The 27,691-nt window shown below is 37.5% G+C and overlaps 1 protein-coding gene across 2 annotated transcripts in view; it reads right to left on the bottom strand.

Moving 5' to 3' along the window:
- The window catches only part of prkg1b (protein kinase cGMP-dependent 1b), a 193,327-nt gene that overhangs the window by 3,379 nt on the left and 162,257 nt on the right, over positions 1–27,691 (bottom strand). For both annotated transcript variants that reach the window (XM_039664767.2, XM_039664766.2), the window contains exons 9-17: positions 18,979–19,053; positions 3,168–3,264; positions 1,947–2,086; positions 1,749–1,838; positions 1,507–1,648; positions 931–1,094; positions 679–801; positions 351–413; positions 24–90 (exon numbers count right to left, since the gene is read on the bottom strand). In XM_039664767.2, coding sequence (XP_039520701.1) covers positions 24–90; positions 351–413; positions 679–801; positions 931–1,094; positions 1,507–1,648; positions 1,749–1,838; positions 1,947–2,086; positions 3,168–3,264; positions 18,979–19,053 — 961 coding nt within the window. The remainder of the gene's footprint in view (positions 1–23; positions 91–350; positions 414–678; positions 802–930; positions 1,095–1,506; positions 1,649–1,748; positions 1,839–1,946; positions 2,087–3,167; positions 3,265–18,978; positions 19,054–27,691) is intronic.

Raw genomic sequence — 27,691 nt, 5'->3', positions numbered from 1 at the left:
AGATGTGAATGTGGAATACTCACATCAGGAATAATTGGAGGTACGAGAGTTCCTTTGCGCAGGCCTTCCCAGTTAAAGCCTTCAAACCATCTATGATGGAACAGATAGAATAAAGATCCTGCATAGTGTGGTGTGTTCCAGTTGAATGACACATCATTCTTAGGAATTTAAAGATTTAAATTTAATTTAAATGTCAAAAATGTTGACCCCATGTAGAGCATAAGACAAAATATATACTGTAGTTTGCCAATACATATTAATTAATTGACTAATGACTTTATAAAAGTTTCAGTACTTTTCTAGACCTGAAAACCACAATTTTCAAATGCCCAAATAATATGGAGACTCACTTGTGTTTTTGGATATCTTTGACTCCATTTTTCAAGTTTCCTAGCCTCTCAGATGGATTGTCCCTGGGGGAAACAATATTTGGAGGGGAAAAAAAGAGATTCATTTATGGACCTGATTTTGTCTAAAGTTGCCTTTGCCAAACCCAGATACTCTATATTCCAAATTAAGGATTTGTTTTAACCGTGAGGTATAAATGTGTGATAGAGGTTAACAGCTTTGGACCAGCAGAAGTTAATTTACAACTCAACTGAAATAGAGTATTAATGTGTCAATAACTGTCAATAAATCAGCACAGATTGAACCTAAAGAGTTTTCAAATGTACCCACCTGCATAGTTTTTTAATTAGATTGCCTGCATTTTTGGTGATCTTCTTTGGAAATTCTATCATGTCGATTCCTCTTAAAATTATATTATATGTCTTCATTGGATCTGGTCCTGAGAATGGTGGGCTGAACAACAAATACACATCGGATTTTACAAAATTACAATGGGTAAACTTAAACACACAAATGGAAAACATTTTAGCTAAACTTGATTGAAACAAGTTTTCAAACACAGTAATAGGAAACATGATTTACCTTCCAGTCAAGAGTTCATACATTAGAATTCCCAATGACCAGTAGTCTGCTGAGATGTCATGGCCTTTATTAAGAATGATCTCTGGGGCTACATACTCCGGCGTTCCACAGAAAGTCCATGTTTTTTTCCCAAATCCAATCTTTTTAGCAAAGCCAAAGTCCACCTACAAGAGACGAATGGACATAAAAAATAGCTTTTAGTACATGTCTGTTAAACATATATATATATATAATGCTAGGATCTTTCAACTCACGTTTCGGTCGAATATAAACAAACTCAACTTTTTTAAACACAACAGTTTGATTTGTCCATATTTGACCCAAACATGGCTTGAAACAACCTTTAGTGTAGCTTTGAATTTCTTAGAGTACTAAAAAGTTGGTAAGAATAAGATGCACATTTAAAAGTATTTCTCATTTTGGGTAAATGGACCAAAATTATTGATGACTCATCTTGCACTCAGAAGCATCAGATGCTCTCTAGAAAGACAAGTCCTCCCCCTTATACCACTTTGACACTAAGAGCAGTCGTTAAAATTCATTAGCCTCATGTGTCATCTTGAAATGTATACTCACAAGCTTAGCATATCCTCTATGATCCAGAATGAGATTTTCTGGCTTTAAATCTCGGTATATTATCCCCTTGGAATGCAGGTAAGCAAATGCTTCGACCACACAGGCTGTATAAAACCGTGTAGTTGAGTCTTCAAATGATCCTCTATGAATAGAGAAAAAAAAAAAACCCTGACGTTTTACTGGGTTTCTATTATTTAGAGCGATTAGCACCCGCCACCATCACAAAAAAACAATATGGCTACCTGTCTCTAAGAATGGTCCAAAGCTCTCCTCCTAGACAGGCTTCCATCAACATGTAGATATATTTGCTGTCTTTGAAAGTTCTGTACAACCTGAGGGAACACAACCACACAATTTCATCCATCAATTTTTATTTTTGCCTTGATATTTTTTTTAGGATATGTCTTCCAATGATGCTCTCAGGAGGTTTTAGCACCTACCTTACAATGAATTCTGAATGAGCCTCCTGCATGATCTGTTTCTCAGAGCGGATGTGCTCCTGTTGCCGCGTATCCACAATGTGACGCTTTTTCAGAATCTTCATTGCAAATGTTTTGGTCTCTTCACTCTTGAGCTGTACCTGTGGACACCAATGGCACACACACACAAAAAAATGAGCACAGAAAAGGTGCTAATTGGCAAATTGCCGATAGAAACAAGACATAAAAACAAGTGCTAGTGTTAAAGGGATACTCCACTGTTTTTGGAAATAGGCTCATTTTACCACTCCCCCAGTAGGGTTTTAACGTTTTCGTATGTATTCAGCGGATGTTTTTATATATTTAGAAGAATATCAGTAACCAGACAGTTTCTGGTCTCATTGACTTCCATAGTATATTTTTTTCCTACTATGGAAGTCAATGAGACCAGAAACTGTCTGGTTACTGATATTCTTCTAAATATCAGAAAATCGGCTGAATGGATTTGAAAACGGTAAAACTCAACTGTTTAACTCTGGGGGAGTGGTAAAATGAGCCTTTTTCAAAAAAAAAAAATGGGGGGGGGGGTATCCCTTTAATTTAGCACTTGAATCATGGTCTACTAATGTGTAAAGGGTCTTTAAAATAGACTGACTGAGAGTAGGAATTCTTTACATTGCGTCTTCATGAAGGCATTTGCATGTTCATTCGATCCTGTAGCTATCTAGCAAATGGATAGCACTACAAGCATTTATAACTCCATGGCGAAAGGCCACTTGTTTTTAACATGTTGCCGCATTGCCAGAAATAGCCGAGTGGAAAGGGGAATCCTCTTCCAGGACCAGTGGGCTTTCCTTTACAACAGATTCTGATCCGCAATGCGGATTTCTTCCCTCTTCTCTATGTCGACGTTTCCGTCATTGCACAGTCTTCTAGAACTTTGTGTGGCAGCAATTCAGGTATCTACCCTATGAGCTCTGTTGTGGAAAGTTACCCTGAATAGCGAGCATTCCCAGGCCTGATCTGTCCTTTAGCACCATAGATCATTTGAGAGCTGCTCATATTTCCCGCAATGTAGATTAGTAAAATGTATCTGTATTATCAGTTAACATTTTTTTTTGTTGGTTTGGGGGTGTTGCATACCATAAGCAGAATGCCATAAAGCAACTAAACCATAAACCTTTTTTGTTTATGAAAACATCAAACTTAAAATGCACATATATTTAAGGTGGACCATCCTACCAGCTCAACTCTTCCAAATCCTCCAACTCCCAAGGTGTCGATGATGTTGAAGTCCACCAGCTTCAGGTTTGAGAAGAAGGCATTCTCCGCCTCGTATCTGCATTTTTTGAAGTGGAAAAAGGGAAACTTCTTAGAGGTTTGGATAGAGTAGGTAATAGGGAATGTTGGAGCAGGAATTGGGACAGGAATGCTGTTTATTCGCTCCCTCTCCTTCCTCTCCTTTTCCGGGATAGGAAGTAGCTCACGCATAATGGCCTCCTTGTGGTTTGACCAAATCAAATACTGTGAAACAGTTAAATGTACAATTCTCAAAAGGACCAGTAATATTGCAAAGATAAACTTGCAATATTTCGCTTGCAATAAGGAGTATAGTCCTTGCCTCAGGAGCACGCTTGGCAGAATAATAATAATAATAGTCTTAGCTCAAAAGTGGAGTTAAGGCGCCATTTCCAGGTTACATTTCGAGATTTGGGATGCAGTGCAATTCGAGTCTGGAGACGGACAAAGTGATCCAGATTGGAGTCTCTCCGCATCAATATCGGTCTGTGAAAGCTCTTCTGGACACAATGGTTGGCTGCAGAAATACCCAAAGTTGTCACTGTCATCAGCAGAGACAGTCCTAAAAGTTGAGCAAAGGTCCTAAAAAACCCACAAAGCAAGAGGTCCCTCGCCCAGGGACAGTACGCTTGACTGGCGAGACTAACGCTGTCCTTGCGACAAAGTCTCAATCCGTTCCAAAAGTGAGCTTGACTGTGTTCTCTATGTGAGTGGCAGTCTTTGCTATACTGCCTTGGCATATCCAGCTTTATTTTTAGCATGTGAACTTGGCTTATGGTTCACCTAGTCAGAAAAGGTTTCCCCCGCTCTAGCCTCACACAACACATCTCTCCTTAAAGTTCAAATTTAACTTGAGAAGGACACTGGTGCTGCATAATAATGAGCCCATTTAGATGATTTAGCACTGAGAGACTGTGAACCTTGCAGTTAACACATAACAAAATTAGCTCATCTTGGAAATAAGTGTGATAGCTAGGTTTTCTCACTGGATGAAATCATCTGAAAGGCTGGAAAAAATATATATCTTTAGCTAGATGGCACGTCATAAGGGACCAAAATCAAGTATCTTTGGTTATTGTACTTCACTAACACTTAAGTATTGTTTTGAAGAATTTATTCAAGTACTTTTCAAGCTGAATACTTACATTCTTACTCAATTCCAAAGGGGAAAAAAGCATAACAATTTGAGAACAAAGTCCTTGCCCTAAAGAAATATGTTTTTATTGTATGATTTTATATGTTTTACAACTACAAATCTGACATTGATTTAATTTAATTCTTAATAGGTTTAAGTGTAACTCTCTTGTGTGACCTAGATTTACATAGGGCACATTACATTTGGTTTTTACCAAGTTTGACAAGGTACCCAGACTTTAAATTAAAATTATTTTACTCCAATGTCGCTCCAAATCTGTATGATTCTTTATGCTGTGGACCACAAAAGTAGATCATTTGAGTAATGTTTTGGTCCAAAGTATCTAGCTATAACCTGATACTGTCTGCAGCCAAAAATGAATTTTGGTCCAAAGAGTTAAAACCAATGGGATTGGACCAAAAGATTCTTCAAAATATCGACTTTTGTGTTCAACAGAAGAAAGTCATATGGGTTTGGGATTACATGAGGGTGAGTAAAATAGTCTGATTATAGTATGAAATAGTAAGTCTCAGGGTCAAAGTCTCAGTGCAGAAGCGCAGAAACCCTCATGTCACTTTAGAAGCTGGAAAACACCCTGGAGGACCACCACCGACATCTGACACGCCAAGGACACAGTATCTGCAGTAAGTTTCCATATTTAAGACTCCATGGGCAGTAGGACAGCTGCCCCCTCCAACCTCTCACGCCAATGAGAGACCACTGCACTTGTCTGCATTAGACGATTATGCAACATAGGGATTCGGCTGCTGTCGAGAGTCATTCTTCCGTAAAGAAGGCAGCATTTTGGTACATTGTCCCACCCACATCAACAAAAGAATGTATCTAAATCATCTGGTTCCAGTATTCTAGAGAAAATAATGATAAGTAAACAAATTAAAATTCTTAGCGCTACATAAACTGCAATTCAAGTCTAGGAGGAATAGTTCTGTCATGGTTGTTTACTGGGGCACAATCTACTAAAGGTAATTGATACAATCAACAGTTAATAGGATAGTTAACCCATAAAGAAAATTCTCATAAGACTTTTGTTCACATCTTTGGAACAAAAATGACAAACTTCATGGATTTTCGCCAGTTACGCATATACAATGTTTATGTGTGATTGAAAGCCTAAATTGAATCTGTTCATCATTTAAAGTGATTGTTTCTTCAGAAGACTTGGTTTAACTTATCGATTCAGTTTAAAACGTACCTTTTGAAGCTTGAAAATGTTGATGACAAAAAATATGAAAGATGTGTTCTGAAGATAAACCAAAAGTATCGAGAGTGATGGTGATGACAGAAATACAAGTTCTGTCAAATGTATGAGAACACAGTGTAACACTGGTTCAATAGAATCAACAGGCAACTAAAAAGTACATTCAAATTGACAGTAAAATGAACAATACTAGTTAGTTAAAGAAGACAAAATACTCAAGAGTCTATTAACGTTTTTACATAATCTACATTTATTCTTCAAATCAATCATTTTTAAAAAAAGATGAGTCCAAGGTTGTTTACCATGGTTATGGTTACAAGCATAACCCCTCAAGGGTTTGAGCTCCATAAGTGGGAAGAACGGAGTGGGCTGTATTTCACATAAGCTGTTGACAGGTGATATGTTAGTTGTGAGCTCTGAGAAGAGCTACTGATGACTGACATTGCACGGTCAACCAGAGAGATTTTCCACTGCCGTAGCTGAGAGCATTGGTTACAGTTTGTAACCCATATGTACTTATGACCCGTTAATGGGACAGTAAACAAGTACAGGGTACTGACTGAGAGGCCTTGATAAGACAGTCTGAAATAGCCAAAGCCGATTTATAGGACTTGGGTCTTGAATCTCTATGGAAGAAATCAGTAGGCGCTGCCTATTGTTAATAGCATAACTGAAATGGATTTGACTGATTTATATATTGGTATACTTAAAGGGAGACATGAATATGTATTGAAAGTGGGTCATATATGCAGTACAATAGTATCATAAATTTCTATTTTGGGTCCTTCTTGGCCAATAAAAGGCAGAAAATCACTTTTTAGTGCTTGTGGAGAGATTGACTTATTATACATATATAAAAACTGATCCCTTCACTGAACAAAAAAAAATTCTGTAGCCTATATTTAGGCCTATGTTATAATCACATTATTACATTACTTCAGACACTTTTAATGTGCGAAGTTGTGTGCTTGATGAAAGCATGAAATAACTGCATTTACAGTTTATTTTTTAGTTTTCATTTTAATATTTACTGCATTTATAGTTTTCAGTTAGTATGTCAATATCTATTTTTACTCGAATATACATGAAATATGTATTTTAAATAGAATTATTTTTCACTAGAGTGAACTATCATTTTGAAATGCTGCCCACCAGAGTTTTTAGGAGTAATGTTCTAGACCTTGACTGGCCTCCAATCTCTCGTAAAAAGCTGAAGACCAGTCAAATTCCTCCACGCAGAAACGGCAGCCTTTCAACATATCCACTTCTGCTGTTACAGCTGTGAAAATAAGCCCTATGTCCGAACTCTAGTCAGGCCGCGGGCAGTTTCCTCAGGGGTCAGTGGTTAGCTAAGAACGGCTGGGTGCTGGGGTTTGACCTCATACCCAACAAAGAAAAGATGGATGAAATGACAGAAAACAGCGTGCTGCAGGCGGCCTGCCCAGGTGTTCTCCACAATGCAGCATTTGGCTGCATTACATCCCCTTGACTTAAGACGACCTTTTTAAGTCTAGGTTAGCTCTTGTTGACTGGGTTCTTGTCACATTATATTTTACTCATCTAAGTTTGCACGTGTCTTCCATGACCTTTTTGACCACACTGGGACTTTGAATAATGTTAAAATCACTCAATACACAGGCCTTGCAAACTGTAAAATATCAAGCACAGATCTCTCTAGAGAGCAACTAACAAAATGTTTTATTTAATGGTTGTCCATTGGCAAGCTAAATCCAGTACATACATGTGACCATTCCTCATACATGTGAAATCCGATGCGCTGTAAAGCCACCAATGGAAACAACACTCAACTTTTTTTTCCATGCTGTAATGTCATTTTTAGGCTTTGATGATAAAGTTTAAACTGACAGAATTGTATACAAACTGATATTCGTGTGCAATATATTGATTTTATTATTTATTTTAAAAAAAATCTGATAAACACTTATACTTTGAAACAATTGTCAATTGGACTCTCGTGGGATCATTTAAAAACATTTATAAATCATTGGCACAGTGCCAGTTTGACTCGAGACCATTTTTGTTACGTTTTAGTAAAAAATATTCCTAATAATGCCTCAATGTACAATGTCAAATTTGACTCTAGAAATAAAATGCAAATGCCAGGGTTCAAAGCTTATCAGCTTATGCAACAACCACTCGTGTTGGCATGTATCGCTCATATAATGGCCTGTTTTTAGATCAACGTGCGAGGTCTCAGTCACATGAATCCTAACAGCAGTACTGACCTTGCACCAATCTCAGCTTTGTTCCTTCAACACCCTCTTCTGATGCCACAGATAACATCTGTCATTATGATGTACAGGTGGCCTTCTCCAAACTACAGCAGGACAGTATTAACACATGACATAGAATGGCTTGGTAGCTCAGCTTGTATAATTATCACTCAGAGTTAATTAAAAATAATGCTTTAGTTTACGGTCCAATTCTCACTATTAAAGGACAACTCCGGCGTAAAATGAACCTTTAGTCTAATTACACATTGCTACCTAGTCAATCGTTATCTGAGATTTGTTTTCATGATTGCCGAATGCAAATAGTTTTATCTCTAAAAACAGTTTAGCCTATAACGCTAGTATAATGCTAGTATATAGGGCATAGAGTAATGACAAATAAAAATCGCTTGTTATTACCACTAAAAAGGCTCAAAATAGCCCCACACTAGCACGACAGCATAACAAGGGTCCCTACATTCAAACCGAAGCATTGAGATCCATACAGTTTAATAAGCAGATATTTTATACACACAGTCAACTTCGCGAATACAGGAAGAAGCCATCTTGGAAAAATAGTCTCGACCAGTCGATCTACGAACGCGGATCCAAGTGTGCTGGTGAGATGTGAATAAGGTGATAAGGTGAGCGTGAACAGTAGGCTACGTGTACTAGGGGTTGAACCGACTAGTCGATTAGTCGACTAGTCGACCTTAATGCAATGCCGTGACGCTTTAAGCTTGACGTCGACTAATGTGCTAATTTTGATAGTCTATGGCCGCGTTACAGACGACAACAGATGAAGAGCCTAGAGGGTTATTGCAGCATGAAAGCAGCATTGGTACATAAAGCGTATGGGAATACTTTACTAACACCACTATATTGTTGAAAACGAAAGTAAAAGCATGACGCACGCTCACTGTTTTACCGGGAAATGAGAGCAGTCTCTTTTAAAATCATTCAAACATTAGCCTATTTTTTTCATATATTTATTTAAACATATTAATGCATCTAATTCACCCGCAATCAATTGGAATATTATTTTGTATTACCATCACTAACGTGCAGATGTGAATAGCTTTTTTTCCCTTTTCATCCTAAATGATGATGTAAACAGCGGGCTGTTTAGCTACATCTGGCCACTTCATGACTGTGATCTGATTGCTATCCGATCGTGAAAAGACCAGATGTAAGCTAAATGCCCGCCGAAACGCATTGAAGACGGATTTAAATCCGATCGCTCAAATCACTTCATGAGGAGGTCTGGGCCGCTTTACAGACGAAACTGGACACGTGTAAATGCATCTGGTTGTTGAAACCGCATATGTAAATTGGACTTCTCCCAAAAATGCTGAAATAAAACGTGTGAGAGCAGCCTGTGCTATTATGTTCTTTATATGACGAAGCTATAACACGCACCGCAGCTGAGCATCGATTCATAAAGCCAACGTGCAAACTATCGTAAATCAAAGTGAAAGTAAGTCACAGACGCTTAACACACAAAATCATCTTCGTTAAAAGTAAAGAAACAAAATGATCTTACCAGTGCTGTCTCTCTTATCACAGTCTTTAATTGTGAAATTAGCTGATGATCAATAAAATGCAGCATTGCTTTCGGTGACGTGAACTCCGTTAAATCTGCATATAGCGCGGATTTATATCTATTTTGCGAAAACATATTTATGTGACTAGGTGTAAATGGAATCGTTTTGATAAATCAGGTCAGTAAAAACGCATGAAGTGTTCAGGTGTAAACGGCCCCATTATGAGCTGTCAGCGTCTGTATAATTTTCTGTTAATTAATTGCAAATTGTGGCAAATCTGTCACATCTCTTGTGTTTTATGAATGACGTCAGCGACTAGTCGACGTCGACTCGACTTTGATGTCATAACAGTCGACTTCAAAAAATCTCAAGTCGTTCAACCCCTAACGTGTACATATTGAAGAGAAGTAAACGGTATGTGTTTGTGTTTCTTCTGGAAACAACGGACCATATGAGATTCTGCACAGTTCAGCGCACTTGGATCGGCGCTCGTAGATCGACTGGTAGAGACTATTTTTCAAAGATGGCTTCTTCCTGTATTCGCGAAGTTGACTGTGTGTATAAAATATCTTCTTATTAAACTGTATGGACACTGACAAAGTTCTCAATGCTTCGGTTTGAATGTAGGGACCCTTGTTATGCTGTCGTGTTGGTGTGGGGCTATTTTGAGCCTTGTTAGTGGTAATAGCAAGCGATTTTTATTTGTCATTACTCTATGCCCTATATACTAGCATTATACTAGCGTTATAGGCTAAACTTTTTTTAGAGATAAAACTATTTACATTCGGCAATCATGAAAACAAATCTCAGATAACGGTTGACTAGGTAGCAATGTGTAATTAGACCAAAGGTTCATTTTGCGCCGGAGAAACCAGTCCCTTCTCATCCCAAGGCGTCATCTAACTGACGCTTTTGACCATGCTTCAACATCCGACGCTTTAGGCACCCTTAGTTACAGTTAAGGCCAATTTATACTTCTGCGTCGAGGGTACGCCGTAGATTACGACGTTGGCTACGCACGTAGGCGACGCCTTTGTGAGAATTTTTACTTCTGCGTTCAGGTCTTGGTTGCTCTGCAGTACTGCTCCGAAACGCTAGTTGGCGGCGGAGGGTTTTAATGTTCCACTGTTTAGATTCCTCGAGTTGCGGCTAGGTTACTACAAGCCTGAAAGAGAGCGGATCATGTTGGAGTTGGAGCTTATTGATGTGGAAAAACAGTTAATTTTAGTGAAATTACTAAAACTGAAAGGCAGAAATGAGAGAAGACGTCGAAGGAGATGGTACCTGTGGAAATGCATGAGAAGGTACGTGCGTAAATGTGTAGGAGGAAATGCGATGCTACCAAGCCGACCAATCATCGATCTTGCGGTCCGCGTCGTCGTGACGTGTAGTTACATTTTTGAGGAGGTGCACGTCAGGCTACGGCGAAGGGTACGCGGTATGGGACGCGTCTCTGCGTATGCTATGCCGTACCTACTGCACGCACCCTACGCAGAAGTATAAATTGGCCTTTAGATGATGCGATCCTAGTGGTCTAACCCTAACCCTACCCCAGACCTAAACCTACCCGCGTCATCTAACTGACGCTAAAGGTAAAACGTCAGTTAGATGACGCCCTAGAATAGCTGATGATAAATTATTATAAGGAAAAATATTAAAACACGAGGGAAATCATTGTTGTGTCCATGACGATGGTAAAAATAAGCATTAAGATTACACATTTACGCAAATTATTAGATGCATATTTAATCGAAGCTAATTTGGGTCGGTTTGTCCCCTCCCCAATGCCGCTTCTCTTTTTTTTACGGCCCTGACGAGAACATCGATCTCCTCGGCTGTGAACCGATTCTGAAACGCGCCTGGTAAATGCGCCGTTATAATAGTCATGCTCTTAAAGGGAATGGGATATGACGTTCTTATTGGCTTGTTTCCCGTTATGCCCAAACCACACCTATGAATAATGAAGCTACTTCAGTCCCCTTTTACAATTGCATTGGGTGCAATAGTCATTAACCCGCCGGTTAAATAGCAACAGCGCCGAGATCCGCCCACAAAGTAACTCGCGCTTTGACACATGCGTTTTAGATCGTTAAAATAGGGCCAGCTGACGGATGTGGAATTCATAGTCAGTGATACAGAATGCAACTGAACCTCTGGAGGATGTAACCAACTGAGCTGTCAAATGGGTTGCACTTGAGAGCGAAAGGCCAGATGCAAAAATAAACACCTTACATAAGCATCTGTCAAGATTGTGTTTCTAGAGATGAAGGATTCTGGAGCGTATGTCTGGACCGATTTTATGATGATGCAATACATGTGGTAAACAGGAGCAAGTTCTATACATGTGTCTTGAATAAAATGTTTTTTGCATGACTATAAACTATCATATGAACAATGTTATGCTGAAATTAAATGCATGATTTGTTAGAAGGTCTGAAAAACAACAATGGATTTTTTTTTTTAACTTTCCCAATTATTCCCAATAGTTGAATCACATTTGAAATACATAATTTTAGTAAGGGGATCAATGCTGACGGCTTGTCTCTCTTAAAGGGATCCTCCACTTTTTTTTTTTTTTTTTTGGAAATAGGCTCATTTTACAACTCCCCCAGAGTTAAACAGTTGAGTTTTACCATTTCCGAATCCATTCAGATAATTTTCTTATATTTAGAAGAATATCAGTAACCAGACAGTTTCTGGTCTCATTGACTTCCATAGTAGGAAAAAAATATATACTATGGAAGTCAATGAGACCAGAAACTGTCTGGTTACTGATATTCTTCTTAATATCAGAAAATCGGATGTATGGATTTGAAAACGGATAAAACTCAACTGTTTATCTCTGGTGGAGTTGTAAAATGAGCCTCTTTCCAAAAATAGTGGAGTATCCCTTTAAGAGGGTGCATTAAGTAAATACAACAAAATCAAATACAGCATAAAATTGCTTATTCAAAACATTTTAATAATAGAAGCTGAAAAACTTAAACTAATGCCAGATATATAGGAAATCACATATAATTTCATAACGGACAGGTAACATTGCAGGCTATGCATGTGGGACAGTGGTATTTAAATGGCAGACCAGTTCCATCTGGACCGGGGGACATAATTTTGGCATTGTACCATTTCTACAGCGTGTCAAAACAACGGAAAACAAGAGTTCTGCACTTAGCAATGGTCTTTAAATCTGGACCAGCTGAAACATGCACAAAACACCTCGAAAACCAGCAAACCAAGCTGGGAGACCAAAAAAAAAATATATATATTACTTTAAGATGGTTATCTATTTATTATTGTAATATCTAGCTACAAATCTATGTACTTTTTTAATTAATATTTTCTTGGTCTGAAAATAAATCTGATAAAAAATGAAAACACTCCTTACATGTCAATATTGGTCTGTAGCCAATTACTATTCAGTGTGTGATACGCTTTGCAGGGTCTCCTTTGCTGCCATATATAGAGGCTGTTTATGTCAGGTGATTCCCAAGAAAAACAACATGTTAGCAAGAGGGACAGGAGACAGCTGCCTCAGCATGTCCAGCCCAAAGACAGGCAACGCAGATGAATGTTGTTCTAATATGTTCACTAATATACTGCTATTTTATATTTAACAAAAAATGGTTGACCCCTGCGATTAACAAAAATGTATTTGTTGACGAATGACATAAGGCCAATGTGTCCACCCTAATACAGAGGACAGAACGTAGTGTACCCGTTTTTCTGTTCCAACATAGTGTGAAATGACATCTGCCAGTGTTATCAGCATGGCAAAGGAAGCTTAACCAACATGGAGCAACTTTTGAGGTAACCTCAGATCACAATGTCAAACCATTTGCCAGACAAGACTTTGAGTCCAAGTCTGAAGTCCTCTGTCACTGGTCCAAGTCAGTGACAATTTAGCATACTGCAGGTTATTCTTTATAAACCCTGTTGCAGGACAATTCTTTTAACATTTACTGGTCTCAGGTCTGAATTTTTGTTTTCTTTTGGAAATAGTGTATGTTCACTATTTATTTGATAGAAATATAATTAAACAGTTTTATATTTTAAATGCAATTTTTTTCCTGTGATGCAAAGCTGAATTTCTCCAATCTTCAGTGTCACATGATCCTTCAAAAGTCATTCTAAAATGCTGATTTACTGCTAGAAACATTTCGGTGACTTTTTTATTATCCATGATTCTTTAATTTACTATTAATTTATTTTTATCTCACTGGCCCTAAACTTTTGAATGGCAAACTTTTATTTTTTTAAGTAAAGGGTGTATTTCTGTGACACTAGACAGTATACGCTCACTTAAAGGATTATTATAGGGACACCTCTTCAATTTCTCATTAATGCAATTATCTAATCAACCAATCACATGGCAGTTGCTTCAATGCATTTAGGGGTGTGGTCCTGGTCAAGACAATCACCTGAACTCCAAACTTAATGTCAGAAAGCTGAAGAAAGGTGATTTAAGCAATTTTGACCGTGGCATGGTTGTTGATTCCAGACAGGCCGGTCTGAGTATTTTACAATCTGCTCAGTTACTGGGATTTTCACACACAACCATTTCTAGGGTTTACAAAGAACGTGTGAAAAGGGAAAAACATCCAGTATGTGGCAGGCAGCCAGAATGTTCTACAACAGCCGAAGACCCCACTGGGTACCACTCATCTCCACTACAAATAGGTAAAAGAGGCTATAATTTGCAAGAGCTCACAAAATTGGACAGTTTAAGACTGGAAAAATGTTGCCTGGTCTGATGAGTCTCAATTGCTGTTGAGACATTCAGATATTAGAGTCAGAATTTGGCGTAAACAGAATGAGAACATGGATCCATCATGCCTTGTTACCACTGTGCAGGCTGGTGGTGGTGGTGTAATGGTGTGGGGGATGTTTTCTTGGCACACCTTAGGCCCCTTTGTGCCAATTGGGCATTGCTTAAATGCCACGGCTTACCTGAGCATTGTTTCTGACCATGTGCATCCCTTTATGGCCACCATGTACCCATCCTCTGAGTGCTAGTTACAGCAAGATAATGCACCATGTCACAACGCTCAAATCATTTCAAATTGGTTTCTTGAACATGACAATAAGTTCACTGTACTGCAATGGCCCCCACAGTCACCAGATCTCAACCCAATAGAGCATCTTTGGGATGTGGTGGAACGGGAGCTTTGTGCCCTGGATGTGCATCCCACAAATCTCCATCAACTGCAAGATGCTATCCTATCAATATGGGCCAACATTTCTAAAGAATGCTTTCAGCACCTTGTTGAATCAATGCCATGTTGAATTAAGGGAGTTCTGAAGGCAAAAGGGGGTCAAACACGGTATTAGTATGGTGTTCCTAATAATCCTTTAGGTGAGTGTAAATAATTAATGAAAAAAAAAAGTATAATCTTTTCAAATCCATGTTTTCCATTTGCCAAGGAAACAAGTCCCATCCCAAAACGCCACCATTGAAAAATGTATTATTATTAATAATATTAATAATAATAATATTTAAATAATTATTACTGAAGTGTGTTTGAAGCACACACACACTTACCCAAAGGCCAGTATCCTGGTAACTAATGAGAGTAACGCAATCCTCTTGAGTGATAGAGGTTGTTTAGACACTTGCTATTGTGAACACAGTGCATTTCATTAACACAACTTCATAACACTGTGTGTATTCACCACTCGAGACGCTCCAATGAGGACAGAGGTGCTGAATACACACGCCACCATGGCAACAAGACCACCGTACAGTGCGTGTTCATCAGCGCACATGACCGTGAAGAGCAATGGTTATGACAGTTCGAGATGTTGGTGTCACTGCAGGTGCCTGCCTTCCTTCAAGCTCACTGCTTGTTTCACTGACCCAAATAATCTTGTTAGTCAACATCAGAGCGCTGTCTAATGTCAGTGTTTGGACTGAGCAGTTGTCACATCTCTAACAATATGGGCCAGATTTACTAACAGCTTTCGCAAGAGCAAACCCTCTTTTGCCATTAAAAAACTACTGTCAGGATTACCCTTGGTGCTCTTAGCGTGTCGGTCAAAAATGACAAATGTTTGATTTATTTTTTTTTGTCAATGAAATGAATGTACTATATTTTAGTTTGATAATGTTTTTCATTTCATATTTTTTGGGGGGATTTTTTAATCCTAAATTATATTAACGCTGTATTCATAATCTATTTATTCACTTTTTTAGCATAGACCTGAACATTTAATACCCAAGTTAAACTGTCGTTAAACTGTCCTAACGAGCTGAGGAACTGAATCAGGTGTGTTAAATAAAGGAGACATACACAATATGCAGATCAGTGGGTCGCGAGGACTGGAGTTGAGAACCCCTGATCTAACTGACGCTAAAGGTTGCCATGTGCGTCGGATTTAGACGCATGGTCAAAAGTGTCAGTTAGATGACGCCCTAGGATGAGAATGCGTTGCCAATGGGGTCATTTTTGACCGTGAGGAGCACAAGTGTGACTATTTTTCGAACCTTTTCGAATCATGTCTATGATTTTCAGCCATATGATTTTTTTTTTCTGTTCACAAAGCGAACAAGTGCCAAGTTTCATACCATCCCAATGAAATACAAAATTCAAAAAAAAAAAAAAAAAAAAAAAACTAAACATAAAATTTTTCGAACAAAACAGACATTGAAAATTTCCAGATTAAAAGACGTGGACTGTTATTTCTGCAGCTGACCTTGTAGCATATGCATTTGTCGGAGTTTCCCTTTCAGATGCTTCATTTATGGGATTATTTAAATCATGCAATGTGACTTACTAAGTTTGCAGTAGTTAAATGAGCTGTATGTAAGATTGTGGCCAAAACTGGTACTGCAATCACTTTCAAATGACTGCAGAGCGGTGTATCCCCTACCAACCTGACTCAGGGTTGCCAGATAGGCTGCAGGATCCAACATTTTTTTTATCCCACACGTTTGTAGCTGCAGCTGTGGTAACTAGAGCGGATCTGGCAACCCAGCTGCCACAACACTACTGACTTTGTGATTGGTAGATAGGTGGAGGGTGGAGCATCAGACCAAACACAACATGACAATATCAACATCAGTTGAGGGCTGCAACTTCACTTTTTAAATGACAATATCCTGGCTGGACTACTGTTGTCAGCGATATAAGTATTTGGGTAACACTTTATTTCGATAGTCCACTGAAGACATTTTACTAACTATAAGTAACTTTTCAACTACATGTCAACTAACTGTCATTAGAGGATTAGTAGACTGTCAGCTTCATATCTGATAACACTTTATTTTGTTGGTCCCCCAACAGACATTCAACTGACTATAAGTAACTTGGCGACTACAAGTAAACTTATTCTCCTAACCCAAAGCCTAATACCTAAGCATAACCTAACAGTCTACTGACAGTAATACCACTACTCTAATGAGAGTTAGTTGACGTGTAGTTGAAAAGTTACTTATAATTAGTAGAACGTCTAAAGTGACTATCGAAATAAAGTGTAACCAGTATTTGTAATAAACATGATTTCTTGATGTCTAGTGACATATTAGGGCCATTTTATGATTATTTGAAAATAAATTTCTTACATACAGCTCCTTTGTTGTTAGCAGATTACCCGCACCTGATTATCTTCGGCTCTGCTTGTTTGCATTCCAAGCTAATTTGCGCTGCTCTTGGATTGTGTTGGTCATAATGGGAATGAGCTGCGTCTGTGTTCTTTAATTTACGCATTGTCAGCACATCACCTGCGTCACTTTCAATTTCCATCTGTGTTTTTATGGGATTGTGGAAGATGACTGAAAGCAGGAATCTGTGTGATGAGTCACAGATCCAGCTGTGTTGGACCAACAGCATCTACACTGAGCAAACATGAGTTTATCCTGTCAGCTGGGAAACATTCATTCAGTTGGACCACTTAAAGCACCCCAATCATGCTTTTTCAGATTTGACAAATTGCACATTTCGTAGATGCGATAGATGAGTACATGTATTTTGCAAAACATTGGCAACTGCTTTTTATCACTCAGTTTGAAGCATAGACACAGTTGATTTGTTACATAGGGACTCCTGAACAGACTACGTTTATTCTAATGTGCAAAGTATTGACAATCATCATTGGGTAATCAAAACTTCTTTTTGATTTCCTCACTTGCATTATCTTCGTCTACTTGAACATTTTTGCTAAATCCAGAAAATACAGTCCGTATGGAAGCTTGTTTGTGCCACAGAATAAAACATTTTAAAAGATAATCGTTATAAAGTTATAAAGTACAATTCTAATTGGGAAAAAAGACAGAACTCACAGTTCTTGTGAGATATAAACATTCAATTCTGAAAAAAAGTCAAGATTGAGTTTATATCTCACAATTCTGACTTTTTAACTCACAATTGCTACTTTATATCAGATAAAATTCAGAATTGAGTGATAAAAAGTCACAATTAGCTTTTTTATTTTATTTTTTTTATTGGCGGAAACAAGTTTCCATAAATATGTCATGCAAGTAGACAAGTGTTCAAGTGTAAATACCGCAGGTTTGGGACAGGCATAGTCAAGAATACCACAACATAAGTAGTTTTGGAAACGATTAGGGGATTAAAGGATGGCAGATTTTTAATTTTCTGATAAACTTATCCTTTGCTTAAAACAAAATGGAGTGACTACAGCTACTGACTAATTGAATTTTATCTTAAAATGCAGCACTTCTATTTCAACTCGTCCTCATATCTGGGCTTTTAACAGGCAACCTCTTCATTAAACACGCATCTATTTACAGCTAGAACTCATCAACAATATGCAGCTAAATAATTGTATGCATATTGAAAACAAAATCTCATATTTGCATTTAATTACATTGTTCAAACTACCATATGGTTTTGTGCAGAAAAAGGGTGCCACCTTATAAAAAAAAAAAGTAACACAAATTAATTATGATCAGAATATACCTAAGATGCATGCATTGTTCAACTGTGTTTACAGTGCATCATATAACTTAAAAAACAATGAGCACGTAATTAAAATTGGATATTGTATGTCTAGGTATAGACACAAGAGGGCGCTCTTAGCTCACTTACTGAGGGTTGACGCCACACTTTTCTGCACAGTTTGATAGATAGACGGACGGATAGACAGACAGACGGACGGACAGACAGGTTTTACAAGTTTTTCTGAACAGGGCAGCTCTACATGTCTCCATGGCAAAAGCTCTAATGCATTTGATGATATTGGGTTACTCGTTCCTGAAAACTTGTCGAGCCCAGATAATTATAGCCACCGGGAGGTCATGGACGCGGCCAGACATGCAAATCAAATGCAAGACACAGACCAATTAATTTCTGCCTTGTATGGATCTTCTTCATACACCACATGGTCGAACTCATTACAGATTATATTAATTCATATCACAGACAATAGATTCAATGACTTTACAAAGAGAGTGTGTTGTCTGTGTGTGTGTGTGTGTAGTCTTTCAACACTTTTTGTCATTATGGGATATAGAGTGTAGATTGAGTTGGAAAAACATTTAAATCACGTTAGCATAATGCAATTTTTTTTTGAATGCACTGCCCTTGAAGGAATCACATTGAATCACAATTTAAAGTACAGAACTCCATATAGTCCGATTACATTATCAGAAGATGAGTTTCAGACTTACTTTGCTTTGGTTCCAGCATCATCATAGCCTTTGCTTGAGACGTCATCCAGGCCTCCGATCAAATGCTTGAAAGAACTGCAAACATACATAGAATATCAAACGATTACTTTTGATCCACACAATAACACACACACACACACACACACACACGCTATTGATCCAAAATTACATTATGCACAAAAAGTACAATATACATGGTTAAATCTGTTAAAATCTGATTACCTGACTTTATGTAACTTCAAGGAGTTGAGCTACACAAGTTTGTATTACTCTGTCTGAAAGTTTAAGAGTCATTAAATCATGTCTAATTTGGATTTCTCCCCGTGCATGCTCTTTGAGGTGGTGACCATAGACCTACATTACATTACAGACAGTCAAGAACGGTTTGGCCTAAAAATATCAAAATTGAAACGACTGCGGAAACAAAGACACCTACATCTTGGATGCCCTTGAGGTAAGCTAAAACATACTGTACAAAAAAAAAGAAAAGAAAAAAAAAATCAATTTCAAAGTGAATTATCCCTTCAATGATCAGTTAAATTAAGCTGTGCTATTTTGGAACAACTAATTGTGTACTAAGTATATTTTAGTTGTAATTAAATTATAGTAAAGCATAACTTTAAGTGTAAACTTAAACTAACTTTAAATTTAGTTTACTTTTGATTATTTAATTGGAACAACTTTAAGTATATGCCTGTGTATGGACTAATTACATGCTTGATTAGTGATATTAAAAAGTGCTTAATTTGCGTTACAAGTACACTACAAATTCATTACGAGTTTCTTCGAAACATGAAAGCAATATACCATAAGTGAATTATTTTGAGTAAAAAGCATATGCTCATTAATATCTTTGGCTTATTCCAAATACTTCAAGTTGCACACTTTGTCTTCAATAACACATGCACATTAAGGAACAAATAGTATACTTTGTACAATATACTATTGTATACTATGATGTATTTTGAGTATACTTTCAATGCATTGTTACAGTGATCATTTGCAGCACACAGTTAAGAATATGCAATGTACTATTAAAAAAAAAAAGAATATATTTCAAATACAATAAAGTATAGGCCTACTTTATTTTCACTAGGGAATCAGTTGGATTCCTGATTTATGCAACAGTTATGCCCTATTTCCGATTAACTTGCCCCTGAACAGGCGTCACAATATTGACCGAGTCAAGACATGGTCAGGTTATTTTTTCTTTATTTTTATAGCGCTTAAAATAGATATGACATACAGATAGATTCAAAGTGATCAACAGGAAAATAATAATGATTCATTAATGTTATCAGAATTCAATGTGGCTGCAAAACAACTGAAAAAAAAACCTAATTGTTCAGTCAATTCAGTGTCGATTCAGTTCTGCTGTAAAGATAATCCATTATTAAATGAGTTAATTTAATTTATAAAGCAGCTTTGCAGAAAACAGTGATGTCATCATCCAGATCAGTTCAGTGTCAGTACAGTCAGATATTGTTGAATAAAATCAAAGATATGATTTCAAAACACACTGAAATTTCATGTAGAATAATGATGGTTAATTTAAAGCTTTCAAATTAAAAATTCTAAAACATAATAATAAAAACATGACTTTGCCAATTAAGGCTGAAGCTAATCTCTGCCAAACAGACAGTTTTTTTTTTTTCGGTCCACCAAGTCATAGAAAAACAAAGCACAACATACTTGAACCATTTTGTTTTCTTTTTTCTAATGTCGCTCATGTTGACTTTTAATAGTTTATCCTATATATAGTACATCTAATGTCATAGCTTGCCAGTGGTTAAAATGACATGTCACCCCTCAGCCAGATGCAAAAAAAGTACTCTTCACCCCTGACTTATTAAATCAGAGAAATATATTTATATATCTTGCTACATCATAAGAGATTTAGACATGAGAGGAAGTCAGTAATAGTGTTCATTACACTACAGCAGAGGGCTTCAAGATGTGACTCATCCACCAGAGAAATCTCACATTATCTCACATTTTTGTTAGAACTGATAAAACATTGAAACTTAAAGGAGAAAAAAATATTTGATGGTTCAGAGCTGAAATGTAGGATTAATCGCTAGCTTTAAATCCTAATGGCATCGTTTCGTTTGATGTAACCATGATTTATACAGTCTTTTAAGTCTTGGCAGCTGAGGTCAGGCAGGACACCAGTAACCCGAGCCTTAATAATCATTTGATGGACTTTTAAAGTGTGAATGACACTGCACTGTTGACCCGTCCCATGATATAGGCTATTCTTAGCACAGTCCCAAGCGAAGTTTTTGCGGGGGTGAATCCATGAATGTCACTCACATATACTTATATTTCAAGCATTAAAATGCTATTTAAAGATCTTTGACTTTCAGATCTTAAAGGTGAAGTCTATAATTTCTGCTTCAGTCACAGAACCAAAACGTAACTGCTTAAATAACTCTTCAAAGTCCAAATCTATTGCAAAACCTTATCACAAATCTATTTTTTTATATATAATATTAGATAAGCTGATTTGGTGACACTTTACTACAAGGTCTCATTTGTTAACATTGGTTAATGCATTAACTAACATGCATAACAATGAGCAATACATCGTCAGAGTGTGTATTACCCGTCGTTGATGTGTTGATAAAAATGTTCATGTTAGTTGACATTGCATTAACTAATGTTAGCAGATTCAAATTTTGATCTTAAAAATGTTTTGGTAAATGATGAGATTAATATTAACAAAGATCAATACATGATGTAATTATTGTTCATTGTTAGTTCATGTTGACTAATGTAGTTAACTAATGTTAACAAAAGAAACCTTATTGTGAAGTTACTTTATCTAAACATTTATTTATTAGGCTTTAAATTAAACAAAATCTAAAAATGTCATATGGTATAACCTTCAAGTAAAATATACAAAAAAAATATATATTTTCCTTACCTCTTAAATACATGTGAGTGTGCAGATCAATACATATTTTAAATACAATCTGTATTTATTTTACACAAATTAATTTGTATGTTGAAATATCATTTGTTTTTGTGGGTTGTACCATATGACATATACATAATATTTTATCAAAATTGATTTATTGCCTATATAAAAATAGATACTGGTAATAATAATAATAATAATAATAATAATAATAAGTTAAAACGTATTTTAAGATTTTCATCTTTTCATGAGGCCCTTTTCTTCGTTTTCTAAGGTTTTACCATTACTTCATTTACTTAATCAAAATGAATTTTAGCTCATAATTAAAAACATTTTCATCATAAAATAGTTGTGTATGCCATTTTTATGTTATAATTTTATCCAAGTTTGAGGTCGAATAGGGACAAATAAATAAAATAAATAAAGCCTGGGTTAAAGCCCGACTGAGCCTGGGTTCTCCCAAGGTTTTTTCTCCATCCAATCTGATGGAGTTTTGGTTCCTTGCCACTGTCGCCTTACTTTTGGCTTGCTTTTGGCTTGCTCAGTTGGGGTTATTTAGTGTTTAGCAATGTTGTTGATCTGTGTTGTACTACTTTCATGTTATCAGTGTGAAGCTGCTTTGATACAATCTGTATTGTGAAAAGCGCTATATAAATAAATGTGACTTGACTTGACTTGGCGTGAGAACCGAAATCATAACCTAAAACATTATAAAACGGTCTAACTAGTATAACTTCACAGTGAGGTTAGGAGCAAAAAAGATGTGCTTGTTGATGTTTGAGGGGTTTAGCTGACTGAGGACGTCCATAGAGTTTAATCCAAAAAGATGACACTTGTCAGGATTTGACTTCAGTTTTGAGAAGGGAAAAAAAGGACACCCCCCTCCAAACTCTCTGTGCCCGAGACACAACATTTAACCATATTTTTGTTAAAATTATGACGGTAATAGCCTGCCGAGACCAAAAATATGAGACGCCTGTGTTGAAAGTCAATGGAGCGCTGTGAAAAAGTGTTAGACCTCTGTGGGAGCTCGTTCTTGGTTGCGCTGTGATTGGTCAATCTACATTCTAGGGCGTGGCTTAGCCAAAGGCGAATTCTTTGTTGAGAAATTCATTCACAATTATCAAGGTAAGTTGACAACTATCTGGCGCTAGCGAAAAACGCTTTGGTGGACACATGGCCTAATTGCTAAGTTCAGTCTCCAGTGTTGTTGATTGCACGGTGGTAATAAGAGCTAGGTATTATCGGTCTATGAGGAAAAATGAGGAGCCCCCACAATCTTGAGGTTATATGTAATATGCCTGTTGACTTATATGAGTTAGTCAGATAGTTCTGATCTCAAGTTACTGTGGTTGCAGAATTTATTTATCTTTATTTTAGTTTCAACTGTCTTAAGGTTTTCTATGTTGGTTTTTAGTTATGTATCTTTCATTGCTTCTGCGGTAGCAGACTACGGCTGTTTTTCTGGCTTTTTTTTTCAGTTAACAGCACTTGAAGGGATAGTACACTTCAAAATGAAAATTCTGTCATCATATGCTCACCCTCAAGTTATTTTTAAACCTGTATGATTTTATTTCTTCTGCTGAACACAAATGAAGATATTTTGAAGAATGTCAGTAACCAAAGAGTTTACTGGTCCCATTGACTTCCACAGTATTTTTTTTTCCTACTATGGAAGTCAATGGGATTTAAGGCATAATTGAAATGTCTTTCTCAGGGTAAAGGATATCAAGACAAGAGCCTTAGTGGGTTTTGACAAATATGGCAACAAATACTATGAGGACAACATAAACTTTTTCTGTAATAATTTACAATTTTGAAGTGAACTATCCCTTTAATGTAGCTCACAGCATACAATTACAATTTATCAGCTAAACTATTGTCTTCTCAAACATTGGAGACAGAAGAGGTTGTTTGTATTTCTGCCTATGTGCAGCTGGTAAAGGGTTGTGCAACCATCTGACAGCACTTGTGTATCAGACAGCCCACTATGTGCAGCTGAATTTACAGTCTGTCCCACCACCACTGGCCTGCACGAGTGAGCCACAGAGGTGGCATCGTCAAGAAAACGTGTTTTTTATTTTCTGCAATTGGTAAGAACACTATAGTATCAACACAAACAAACAAGTACATGTTAACATCAAAGAATTATGGACTAACAATGCACAAGAGTACAGCTCGAACCCGGGTCTCCGGCATGAGAGTCAGGCGCTCTAACAAGGAGCCTCTAGCAGTAGCCAGAGCGCCTATTGAGATCTGAGGAGTGAGGTTGACTTGCACAGCAACTACTAGCTGGCCTCCGTTACACTTGGCTATCAGTTTGGCTGCAATTTTAAATATGTGCCCACACCCCATTAATCACTTCATCTGGAGTCTATAAATTTTACCCATTGTTCTGCTTGTCAGATTGAAAATGAAAAATTGAAAATGTCCTGCTTGGAGACAAATGTGGCAATCAAGAGTTATTGCAAGCAGGTTCCGGGACGTTAGTCATGAATTGTAGTAGGGATTCAGCTGGTTAGTCATTAGCGGTAAGAATCATAAAGGGCACGAGGCAGACAAGTGCAATGAAACATGGCCTTAAACTTGAGCCAGATATTTTGAGAAAATATTCTGAGATAGCCAGTGTTAGTGTAGCCTGGATGCCAGCCCAAACTTCACCCACAACATTTTTTGTTCGCGAAGTTCGGTCTGGACTCGATCCATTGAGGAGTAATTATGATCAGGCAAAATCGGGCCAATCAGATTGCCAGGGCGGGCTTTATACGATGATGGACAGATGATCTGCAGGGACGTACAGTAATCATCACGTTATCAAAGAGCGCTAACGGTTTTCCTCAGAGATGACTGCAGCTGGAGAATTGAGATGTATAGATTCCGCTTTCGCGTCTGTTTTTAAAATTAATCGACAGCGCATTTATTTTAATAGACAAACAGAAAACTGCAATCAAGGCATTTGTCGATCAGAAAGATATTCGGCAAAAGTGTAACTTATCAGCTGGCTCTGACGGTCGATAAGTTAAGAAGATGGGACGTAATGAAAAGCATGTTGTCGTTGTGGTTTCTCCTTTGGCCGCACTCATGAAGGACCAAGTGAAAGAAGCAACACTTGTTATTTTACTTCTAAAATAAGTAAGTTCTGTTGATGACAACTATGCTATGCAAAGTATTTGACTTACTGCGTTGCTCTGATTGGTTGTACGTCTGTCTGACTATCCAATTGAGTGCTGAGGGTTTTTTTTTTTCCTGGTTCGGTTAAGACACGCCTCATAATCAAAGGGAGCGGTCTCAGACTCATATTCTTAATAGAATATGAGTATGACGAAGTCAGGCTAGTGTTAGTGTCCAACCATGTGGTTTTATTATCAATCAAAGCATCACATCTAGTAGCCAGTCCAGATGGACAAGTGCATGATCCATCTGAAACCTTCGAATTTGGACTAGTTTTAGATTTTGACTTCCAATTTTGCACCCTTTTAGACAAGACTAAAAGCACATCTGTTGATAACATTGCACAGGTTCAATTTATGAAACTTCAAAGAGGACAAGCCAAACTCAAAGAGACCCACAATTACTACTGGCATGTTCAAGGCCAGCTTGCAGTGACTGGTCTACAGTGGTGTGACTTTGTGACTGACACAAAACCAGATTCCACAATACAGAGGATCTGGTGAGATGATGCCTTCATAACATTAATGAAAGACAAGCTAGACATGTACTATTATAATGTTTACATGGACGTGTATCTTTCAGTGGTATAAATGTACTATAATATGTGTACTTGTTACGGTGTGTGTGCAGGCAGAAGAGGACGAGGAGTCAGGATTCCAATGAAGACAATATATTTAATACCAAATACAGGCAGGAAGACGGGGTACACAGAGTAACATGCAACATCGACCAACAAAGACTGACTAAAACAGAGGGAACTAAATACAAGGAGGAATCAAACATAATGGGGTGAAAACAGGTGAAACAGATGAACAGGACGCTGAACGGGAGGCTGATGAGGGAGTGAGTTCAGGTGTGCAGACGAGAGGATCATGGGAAGTGTAGTGCTGGAGACGCAGACAGGATGGTGCAGACGAAGGGCTGTGACAGTACTATAATAACAGAAACTGTCCATGACCTTTTAAGATTTATTCTTAAACTTTTATATACAGTATACCCACATTTATGTACATAATAGTTAATACATGATTATATTTTGAATTTGATCTTGGGTAAAATATATGATATGCATACACATTTAATAATTGTATATATTTATATTGAGTTTATACATTTTGTTTTTATTAATTTTTATTTAAAAAAGGCATTTTGTCAACTATTTCAATGCGTCTGTCGAATTACTTTCAGGAAACTTAGTATAAATAATGGCAATATATATTTGATCAAACATTACAGTACAAAGTAAAAAAAAAAAGTAAAAACAAGATATTTAATGTTTTGAAAGTCTCTCGCTACTAAAAATCAATCACACTGTCATTGTAAATATCTAATATTTATTTTATTATACATACTTGTATACTGTACAATCACTGCTCAAGAAACATCCCAGACAGCAAACTGACATTGAATCAACGTGGAAACGACGTCTCTCATGACATTGAAACAACGTTGATTTGCTCATCGAATTAACGTTGAACCAACGTCAGACGCGGCATTCTTTAAAGCTAAATGAAATCGAAAATTGGTTTGCTTTCATAACGTTGAAACAACGCGTTGATTTCAAGTTGATTTTCCGTTAGTTTTGAAAGAATGACGCATCTGACGTTGGTTCAACGTTAATTCGATGAGCAAAACAATGTCAGATCAACGTTGTTTCGATGTCATATTTCCACGTTGATTCAATGTCAGTTTGCTATCTGGGATTGGCCCCTGGTAATTAACCACAAAACAGCAATTATGCCAGATCTGATTGGTGCTTCCTGACAAGATGAGTGGCACAACAGAATCCCAAATGTGGTTTTCCTTGACCCTTTGAATTACCCTTTCCACCAGAATTTTGAGGCGTGCAATGGCCTGTGTTTTTTCACAGTCCTGTTTGCTGAACTGCTTAGCACTTAGCACTGAAAGGTGAAATGATCAGTCTAGCACCAACACTGGAGAGCGTATCCTCGATTGTGAACCCTTTGTCTGCCATGACCTCATCTCCAGGTTCAAGCAGGTCCAAAATGCCCAGACTTCTTTGTGATCTATTTGTCGGAGATTGAACCTCTTTAAAGCTGGGAGATGAAAGTCATTGCATCACATGAAGCTACTCCAACCAGACCTTTAAATGTTATAGTGCTCTTGTAGCTGGAGAAGAGTGGAATGTCAGAGATGTGGGGCTCTCACAACGGATTTATGTGCAATCCAAGATGACTCGAAGGTTTGGACAGAACAAACCGTACTTCTTTGGCATAGATAAGCATATTTGTGTCCTGGACATCCAAATGGGTACTGAACCCAACACAAATGTGTGGCCACATTTACCCCGCAAATGTCAGCGATTACTTGTTCTCTTAGTCCAGCAGCTACCCAACAGGAATACATGAACAGTTCATCTATGAGCTGGATCTTCCGTGCAGGGCTAGGGCTTGGGGATGATCTCTGTCCCATCCTCTGTTGCTTAGTCCAGTACACAAGATGAACAAACAGACTCGTCACGTATTTCACGTCACAGCACAGTCTACACTGGTATGACTGAAATACACAAGCAAAAGTCAACATAAGTGCTTACCGGCAGGTAGGCTTGCCGCATAGTCATGTTCCTTAATAACACTGGATTCATTGGATGCATCTTCTGAG

The sequence above is a fragment of the Pimephales promelas genome, chromosome 17 (assembly GCF_988280905.1).
Source record: "Pimephales promelas chromosome 17, fPimPro1.hap1.1, whole genome shotgun sequence".
NCBI lineage: Eukaryota > Metazoa > Chordata > Actinopteri > Cypriniformes > Leuciscidae > Pimephales > Pimephales promelas.
This window is presented reverse-complemented; position numbering and strand designations above follow the sequence as displayed.